The following is a 10,123-nucleotide window of genomic DNA, read 5'->3' on the forward strand; positions in this document are numbered from 1 at the left end:
ATTATGCTTTTAAAAATATGCATAATAAACAAAAACTACGGGCCGGCAACGCGGACCGGGCCAGCTAGTATAATATACATTTTCGTTCCACAGACGGACAGACGGGTAGAAGGACAGAAGGACGGGCATCGACATAGAATTTTACGCTGCTCAAGAATATATATACTTTGTTGGGTCTAAAATTATTATTTCGATGAGTTACAAACGGAATGACAAACTTAATATACCCTCCATACTATGGTAGAGGGTATAAAAAATTTAAACATTTTCTGATTGTTTTTATACACTACAACACTATGTGTCGTGGGGGTATTAAAAGTTTGATTGGTCCAAAAATTATGTAACACTTCATAACATTGATCCAAGTCATATATGGAGTCAATCTTGCTATGTATGTCCGTCCGCCTGTTCATCGGTCCATTTTAAATTGTTATAACGCTACAGACAGCTATTATGCATGGAGGTGGGATTAAGACCACAAGAAAAGGCTATTGTTGGGGGAGATGATCGCAAAATGTTGAGGGGTTGAAATGGACCAAAAACAGAAAAAATCTTGATTTTGTATTTGCTCTAGAGGTCACAACTATAGATCAATCGACTTGGAATTTTACATGGGATTAGGGTTCAGAATTGGAATTTTGAATGATCATAGGGCAATATCTAGAAGGTAATATGGACCATAACTTTTGTGTAGAAAAATACAAGACTTTCCATTAAACCGAAAATATTTTTGATCCTCGTGAAGTCACAAATAGACCATAAGGTCACTTTTAACCACTACAGTGATGTTGATAGGCAATGTATCGGATATCGGTTAAAAATAAATAATTAGCTTTTGAGAATTTTTCATATAACTACGTAACAAAATACTATTGGGTTTTTAAAAGTCGTTGAAAAAGTTTTTTCTTATACTCTCCACTTTGAAAGGAGGGTATATTTAGTTTCTCATTCCAATTGTAATACCTCGGAATATACATTTTAGACCCCACAAAGTATGTATAAATTTTAATCATTCCTAATAGTATTATATTTTTTAAAAACTAAAGTGAGTTTCCTCCCTTTGGCGAAACTCGCGTTAAAAAATAACACGTCAATTAAAGTTTGCTGCTGGAATAGAACTAAATCTTTATTTGTGAATGAGTGCAATATACATAATTGTTTATTTTAATTCTAGATACATCGTATGATTATTTATTGGTCTTTTGATTCGATCGTATGATTTGAAATACGATCGATTGTGTGATTTGCAAGAAGGGTGTGGCTTTTTTTTCTAAATGACAGATGGTACGATAATTGTAATATGAATACGATAATTGTAATATGAATATATTGCCAAGTCATTGGAAAGGCATTTTGGTTTGGGTTATAACACCCCCGGACGAAGACTCTTTCCCGTGTTCCAAAGGAGCTGAGGGGAAGGGCATAGTTACTTTTACTTTTACTGTGCTTGATCTATATTTTACATACAGATACAATGCTATAATAAGTATAATTACAGCTGTCAAGACTATTACTGTGTAATTAGTTACTTTCTGTTCAAATTTTATTTCTGATATGAATTCGGTATTTTTAATATGATGATACTGTATTTCCTCTAAAGAATCATATGAATCATTTATCATATGTATGTCTCTGTAGGGATTTGGAATTATTAACATGTTTTGAAACATTACTTTATTGTACCATTTGTCCAATTTTACTTTGCAATTTTCTATGATCAGCATGTGATTTCCAGATAATTTTAATGGGTATTTGTTACATGTATGATTAACAATTTGATTAGTATTTATAGCAATTATAATATTTAAGCCAATTTCGACAACTTTTGGTTTAGTATTTTGTATATAATGACATTTCATGAGCTTATAATTAAACAGATTGGATATACAATCATCCTCAACTTCCCTTAGATTTGGTGTTTCATTAACATCATAATAAATTTTATTATCTTTTGTGATATACAATTTTTCTGCAATATTAATTTGCATTTTTTCTTTATTAGGTATTGGTTGAATATATACTTCTTGGAATATTTTAGGATTATATTGGGGTACTTTTAAGACAAATACTATATTATTTTTGTAAAGGGCTAAATTCATCTTAATTTCTTTCATTTTATCTATGGTTATATTATATATTCTAATTTCTTCATCACTCAGGATATCTCGAGTGAGAATATTTAATTTGGAAGCCAAGATTAGGTCTCTTACTTTATCTAATAATTTGCCCATATGATCAATTTGGTATTTAAGACGGTAAACTTTATCAGCTTTTGCTGTGTTATCTTTAATTGATTTAACGTTTGACATGCTCTTAATCAACAGTTTTGTTTGGTCATTATATAATTTTGTTAAGTTAGCTAATTGATTGTCAAATTGTGTATTTATGTGTATTTGATTATTAGTTTGCGTTATTATATTATGTTCATTCTTCTCCAAATTTTGCAGTTGTCTTTCAATCTCTTCTCTATCATTATTATCCATTGTACCATATAGATATTTTAATCCTGTACCAAAAAGATTAATTAAACCTCTTCTATTTCTAGCTTGATGGGGAATAATACTTTTAAGTCGTAAATGTATGTGCTCGATTTCATGCGATAAAAATGAATCATTAATATGCGAAACTTCCTCTCCCAATTCATTCAAAAAATCCATATATTTTGTGGTGTTAAATATGTGAAGAATTTTAATATAGTCATCTATTAACATTTTGTCATTAAGTTGTATCATTGCATATCCGTTGCCTTTATTCAAATCGACTACCTCGAGCTTCTGCGCTACCACTGGGGATATCATCAAGAAAATCGCCAGCAAGGACTTCCAGAGACCTGGAAAGACATTTCCTTTTAATGAACTGGTCTTTATGAAGTATTGTATTTCGGTTATCTAATTTATATTTTTTGTCATTAATTTTCCGTGTAGTCAACTGTTTTATTTTAGTCTCGGTCTTATGAGGGATTGCTGTTCTTCCAAATTTAGGATTAATATCTTCATCCTTTCTTTCTTTATTTCTGTATTTTAACATCTTTTCCTTTGCTGTTTCAATTTCATTATAAACTTTTTCCATTTGAATATCTGAGTTATAAAAATGAAGGTCAATGAGTTTCTGTTTCGTAGAAAGATGTAAACTATTGTTGTATGCCTGCAAAGGTAAATCATAGTTGTATGCTACATCATTATTTTCCTCCCTAATTTTTAATATTCTAATATTCTCATTTAAACTGCTATGAAAACGTTCAATGTCCGAATTACCAGTATGTCTATGAGGTGTTGTAAAGTGATACTGAATATCATTATCTTCAAGGTGTCCCGTAAATACTGGATTAGAAAACGTCGGGTCATTATCCATAGTAATCTTTTGGGGTTTCTTCATGATGAGGAACAATTTATTTACAGCTTTTATAGCCTGTAATGGTGTTTTGTCAGATAATTCTTCCATTGCTGCATATTTTGTAAATTTGTCAATCATGGTCAAATAAAATATTTGGTTATTAAGATACCAAATATCCAAGTGGTAATGAACATAAGGTCCATGTGGTGTTTCCGTTTCCTCGAATGGTAATTTGACGGGGTTTCTTTCTATTTTGAAATTACATATAACGCAGTTATTTATAATTTTAACAATTTCCTTTTTCATATTCGGATAATAGTATTTCCTTTTTAATTCAATATATGTTTTATATATTCCTGGATGATTGTTTCAAATCGGTGGTGTCTATTTATGATTTCTAGGAGTTCTTCGTATCTAACATCTTGCAGAAATTTAGTTGTTAATATGATTTCAAATTGTTTTGTATTTAAAGGATTATCTTTTGTGGTTTTATATTTTTCCTGTAATTTCAATAAAATTTCCGTATCCTCACAATACAATGCTGAAAGATTATTTTCCATGGCTTCATTCAATATTCGTGATATTAATTCGTCGTCGAATGTTTCATAAGCGTATATTTTCCTATTCCTATCAAATATCCGTTCATGTGTCGTCTTATTGTCCTTGGAATTGTCAATTTTTATTTGGTTCTTGTAGTGCTGAAGAGGTTTCTCTGATATCTTAAAGAAATTATGGCCATCTTCGTCAGCACTGTGTATTGTAGAAGTAGGTGAAGGTGGTCTTTTCTTTAAATGTTCATCCAAATGTTTCCTAAGCAGATTCTTCTTACTAAACATTTTATTACATATCTCACATTTATGTTTTCTTTTAGCTGTGATTGCATTAACTTCTCTAATTCTTGAGAGAGCATCAGCTACTTTATTATCCTTTCCTTCTACATGTTTGATGTCAAATTCGTATTCATTTAACCTTATTTTCCAACGGATTAGTTTGGAATTAGGGTCCTTAAGATTTGCCAGCCATATAAGGGGTTTATGATCGGTTCTTAGTTCGAATTTCCTACCGTAAAGATAATGTCTGAATTGCTTAACTGCCCAAACAATTGCAAGTAATTCTTTTTCAACTGTGGAATAATTAATCTCATGACGGTTTAAAGTGCGTGAAGCAAACGCTATTGGTCCATTGCTTTGTGACAGGACGGCTCCTAATGCATAATTACTAGCATCGGTAGTCAGAGTAAAACTCTTTTCAAAATCCGGGTATTGAAGTACCATATCGGACATCAGAATCTGTTGTAACTTCTTAAATGCTTGTACATAGTCAGCATCTTCAGTATTAATTATTGCATCTTTTTTAAGTCTCATGGTCAAGGGTTTTGCAATTTTTGCATAACTTGGGATAAACTTTCTGTAATAACCCGTTAATCCCAGAAAACTTTGTATTTCCTTAACATCTTTTGGTATGGGGAACTCTTTAATACATCTTATTTTATTCGGGTTTGGTTTTATCCCATTATTAGTCACTACATGTCCTAAAAATTCAGTCTCTTTTTTCAAGAAGTCTGATTTATTTAAGGATACTTTTAGATTTGCAACTTCTAATGTTTTCAAAACTTTTCCCAAGTTTTCCATATGCTCCTGTAATGAAGTCGAAAATACTAAAATATCATCCATGTATACCACACATATCCTGTTTATATGCTCTCTGAGCACGTTGTTCATCATTCGCTGAAAAGTTGCCGGAGCATTCTTTAGACCGAATGGCATTCTTATAAATTCATAATGTCCATTTGTTGTAGAGAATGCTGTTTTTTCCCTATCTTTTGGATCTACCTCAATCTGATAAAATCCCTTTGTTAAGTCCAATGTTGTGAAATAGTTAGCTCGACCTAGTTTATCTAGTATGTCGTCAATTACTGGTATTGGATATCTATCATCTTCAGTGATAGCATTCAATTTTCTATAGTCTATAACAATTCTCCATTCCTTGTTTCCTACTTTATCTTCCTTCTTGGGTACTACCCAGATAGGAGAATTATATGGAGATGAACTATGCTTTATTATACCTTGTTCTAGCATTTCATTCATTTGTCGATCTACCTCTTCAGTATGTATTGCTGGATACCTATATGATTTCGTATATACAGGGCCATGATCTCCTGTTTCTATCTTGTGCTTTATCTCATTGGTAAAGGTCAGATCATCTCCCGGATGGTAAAAGGCATTTTCATATTTAGTTATTAATCTTTGGAGCTCTGATTTTTCTTCTGTATTTAGGTGGTCTGTCCTTAGCTGCTCAGTAATTCCTAGTATGTTAATATGATGGAGTTCTGGCAATGTTTGTAGTGAAAATTCGTCATCTTCAGAATCTCCTTCAAAATATATCCTGAACTTTTGACCGTTAATACTTACTTCTTTTTTCCTATAATCAATTACAGAACAATTTTCTTGTAATGTTTGGTTGCCTAATATTCCATCGAAGAATTTGTGAAAGGTATACACCCTAAATGTTGTACCTGAATTAAGGGGAATCTTAATAGAATTTTTTGGAAAATGGGCATTGCGGTCAACCGTAATGACACCTGCTGCAGTTTTAATGTATATTGGAGTGTGAGAATTTTTTATATACTGTGGAGGACAATGATCTTTACATATTAGATTTTCTGTGGAACCCGTGTCAATTAATAATCTTGTTTTCCTTGATCTTCCTTTGAGTATGATATAGGGAAGTCCGGTGGCTCCTTGTAAGGAACTAACCGAAAATTTTCCGCTTTGGCTTCAAAATTTTCATTAGTACCATACTCATATTCAGAACTGTATTGATCTTCTTTATTATCCTGATATACACTGTCTTGATACAAATCATCTTGATACATTTCGCTTATCTCTATTTTATTGTTAATACCTTCTAAATTCTTACATGATTTCTGCTCCTGGTGGTGTGTCTGCCTTTTTGATTGTTGAGATGCATCAACATCCATTGATTCATGCTTTTGTTGATATGATGTTGGAGGCTGTTGTCTGATTTGTGGTTGCTGAGGCTTGTAGTAAGGTTGTTGCGATCCATGTTGCTGGAAATTTGGTGGTACAATTCTCGGCTGCCAATGTTGTTGTTGTTGGTAATGTGGCTGCATTATCCTTGGTTGCCAATGTTGCTGTTGTTGGTAATGTGGCTGCATTATTTTTGGTTGCCAATGTTGTTGTTGTTGTTGGTAATGTGGCTGCATTATCGTTGGTTGCCAATGTTGCTGTTGTTGGTAATGTGGCTGCATTATTTTTGGTTGCCAATGTTGTTGTTTGGGACTTGGTTGTGGTTTGTCCTTCTTCTTTTCGTTGTTCAGGAATCCCGCAGAGCTCAATTCATGCAAAGCTTCCTCCATACTTTGTGGTTTTAATGCGCATAATACAGTCCTCATATGGATTGGAAGACGTGTTATAAAAGTCTTCAGACCAGTTTGGATATTCCTATCGACTTCATCCAATCGATTCTCCTGACCACATTTTTGGTTAAGAATTGCTAGTTTGTGTTGGATGTGGTTGTAGAAATCCATAGTATCTCCTTTATACTGCGCTGCTCTCAGTTCCTGATATAATTGGTCCACAGTGGCAAAGCCACCAAAGTTGGTATTTAGCATCGCTTTTATGTCAGTCCAAAGGGTCAAATGGGGATGAACCTCCATTGCTCTTCTGGCGTTTCCAGTTAGTTTTGATTTTACGATGTTCATACACATTCTTTGAGCTTGTTCGTTGTATAACATTAATGTAGGAATTATGTCATCTACATTTGTTATGAATGTTGTGAGGTCTTCCTTCTTCCCATCAAATTCCCTTAATTTTTCAATATATGTAAGGGGATTGATGTCTAGCGTACGTAATTGTATGTTGTTTTGCGCTGGGTTAAGGGCTGGTTGATTTGCGTTATTCATTTTGTTTCAATTTTTTTATAATCTTATTAATGTTCCAAATTTCACTTCGTTGCTATTTTTTGGCTATTTGTAAGTCTTTTAATGTTTTTTAGTTTTCCTCTAATGTTTTACCACTTTCACTTTTTAAGTTTCGTAATTATTTCTTATATTGTAATTATTTGCTTTTTAAAATTTGTAACAATTTGTTAATCTTAAAAATTTATTTCTCTCTTATTAGGATGTCCACTTTTAACTTTTCCTAGTTTTCTTGTTTAACGTAATTTTGTTAACTTGTTTCTTTTTTACTATTCACTAAAATGTTTCTTTAATCACTAAGTTTATTGTCCCTTTCCGGAGGACTTATCCTTTTACGTAGGATTTCGTTTCACGGACTACCAAACGATCATGGTAATCCTACCGACTGCGCCAATTTTAATCATTCCTAATAGTATTATATTTTTTAAAAACTAAAGTGAGTTTCCTCCCTTTGGCGAAACTCGCGTTAAAAAATAACACGTCAATTAAAGTTTGCTGCTGGAATAGAACTAAATCTTTATTTGTGAATGAGTGCAATATACATAATTGTTTATTTTAATTCTAGATACATCGTATGATTATTTATTGGTCTTTTGATTCGATCGTATGATTTGAAATACGATCGATTGTGTGATTTGCAAGAAGGGTGTGGCTTTTTTTTCTAAATGACAGATGGTACGATAATTGTAATATGAATACGATAATTGTAATATGAATATATTGCCAAGTCATTGGAAAGGCATTTTGGTTTGGGTTATAACATATATTCTTGATTAGCATAAAAATCTATGTCGTTTTATCGATGTCCGCCCGTCTGTGGAAATCACTCTACCTTCCGAACAAAATGAAGTAGGTTGAAATTTTACTCAAATGTATTTTATGTCTGCAGGACTTTTGGTATTGCAAATAGACCATGTAGGTTTTAGTATAGCCCCTATATAATGGTACCTCCCTGTTCTCGGTATTTTGGTAATTTAATTAACATTATTCATCAAAAATTTTCCAAATTTGGTATTTGAAGTTCGGAAAGGACACTATGAAAGTAGAAAATTGTTTGTGCAGGTTTTCGTTTTCGAATAGTCCCCATATAATGGTACCTCATTATTTTCGGTATTGTGGTGATTTAATCGACATTATTCACCGACAATTTTGGTATTTGAAGTTCGGAATGGATACTAGAAAAAAGAATTGTCCGTACAGGTCCACGTCTTCGTATAGCTCCCATATAACGGTACCTCCCGATATTCGGTATTTTGATGATTTTAGGGACATTATTCACCGGAATTGTTTCAAATTTGGCATTTGAAGTTCGTAATGGATGCTACAAGATATTACAGAAAATTGTCTGTGCAGGTCCACATCAGGGTATTTTGATGATTTAGCTGCATTATTCGCCAACATTTTTTTTTTCAAGTTTCGCATTTGAATTTTGTTATGGCCTATGGTAGAAGTTGCCTATGCATGTCCACGTCGTCGTAAAGGTCCTAATATAAAGGCTAATTTCGGTATTTTTAAGATTTTAATAAAATTTCTAACGGATCTTTTTTTTTTTTTTTTGAAAATTGCAAATTCTTTCCAAATGGTGGAGGATATTCAAAGTTCGGTCCGGCTAAACTTACAGCTTTTTTAAAATAATAAATAAAAACAAGTAAGCAAAGGCTACAGTCGAGCGGGGCCGACCGTTGAATACCCTACAACACTATAATAAACGATACGGTTTATATAGGCGAGATACTCGGAAGAATTCCACAGGATATTGTGACAAATTATAAGAGAAAACCATCAGGTTTTGTTCTCTAATTTTCGAATAATAGCAACTTAAACCAATTTGCTCATTTCCAATTTATTGGTAGATGTTGCACGTAAATGGTCTTCCTAGATCTGGAACCAATATTTCCCAGAAGTGGCAAAAGATTAACATTTATTATTGGTTTTTGACTGAAACGCATCTATATGAGATACAGACATTTGACTATGCGTGCGTTTTTCCTGTATTTGTGAATTCTCCAAAAAGTCACTGGAATGGACATTTTCGTATTTTGTCTACAAAAGTTGGCAAACTATTTCGCACATTGAATATTTTTGGATGGCCATCCAAAACTGCTTGGCTTTTGCAATGTCCGGTAACCCCCATTCAAATGTGCGTGAGGATCGGGCGATAATTACGACCTGCTGACAATTTTGCAGTTTTTTTGTGCATTTCAACCCCTAAATATATGGCGATCATCTCCAAAAAGAGTAGGCTTCTATTCTGACCATCATCTTATCCATGTAAAATTTTGTAAGATCGGGCCGTAAATGCGATCTGTATATGATATCCTGATATCCTAACTACTTAGTTTTGTTAGCTGTAGAAATATTACCAAATGTTTAAATCAAAAAGAAAATATGCCAAAAATATGACAAAATTGAAAAAATATGAGAAAATTTTACAAAATTAATATTTTCATCTTTAGAGAGATATTTTTATGCAATTTTTTTTAGACGTTTTTTGTTTCCTGCCAAGAGGCCATTCTGAATTAATGAGAACTGTCGAAATCAGTTCAGCCGTTCTCGACATATAAGAGATCTTTCAAGCATATCTTCTTTGATAGACATATATATCGCACATATTTTGCTATATATCCGATTTGTTGGATGTTAACATCAATGTAAAGGTCAGAAGTAATCTTGTCATGGCTTCGTGATTTCGCCGGGATTTAAAATATTCGCAGTTTAATGAAAAATGTTGAATGTTTTCAACATAAAAGATATGGTCTATTTTACCCGCTAAATATTATCCGATGACCACCCAAATTGGAAGGCTTCTTCCCCGCCCTAAACTCTAGCTACATACGAAATTCCGATTGG

At 32.9% G+C, this 10,123-nt stretch overlaps 1 protein-coding gene across 1 annotated transcript; it reads right to left on the reverse strand.

Annotated features, from left to right (window-relative positions):
* Positions 1-1,094: 1,094 nt before the first annotated feature.
* On the reverse strand, positions 1,095-7,389 carry LOC131801393 (uncharacterized). Its single transcript, XM_059120041.1, has 2 exons — positions 6,253-7,389; positions 1,095-2,830 (listed from the first exon to the last, which is right to left on the reverse strand). The coding sequence occupies exons 1-2, from the start codon at positions 7,256-7,258 to the stop codon at positions 1,338-1,340; spliced, it is 2,499 nt and encodes an 832-aa protein (XP_058976024.1). The 5' UTR covers positions 7,259-7,389; the 3' UTR covers positions 1,095-1,337.
* Positions 7,390-10,123: the final 2,734 nt, after the last annotated feature.

Source organism: Musca domestica, unplaced genomic scaffold, assembly GCF_030504385.1.
Source record: "Musca domestica strain aabys unplaced genomic scaffold, Musca_domestica.polishedcontigs.V.1.1 16, whole genome shotgun sequence".
In the NCBI taxonomy this organism is placed as follows: domain Eukaryota; kingdom Metazoa; phylum Arthropoda; class Insecta; order Diptera; family Muscidae; genus Musca; species Musca domestica.

Excerpts from the sequence above, each read along its gene's own strand:
- LOC131801393 (XM_059120041.1), bottom strand. The coding sequence starts at position 7,258 with ATGAATAACGCAAATCAACCAGCCCTTAACCCAGCGCAAAACAACATA. Across the intron at positions 2,831-6,252 it reads CCACCAGGAGCAGAAATCAT|GTCTCTGGAAGTCCTTGCTG; the intron begins GTAAGAATTTAG and ends ATGTCTTTCCAG.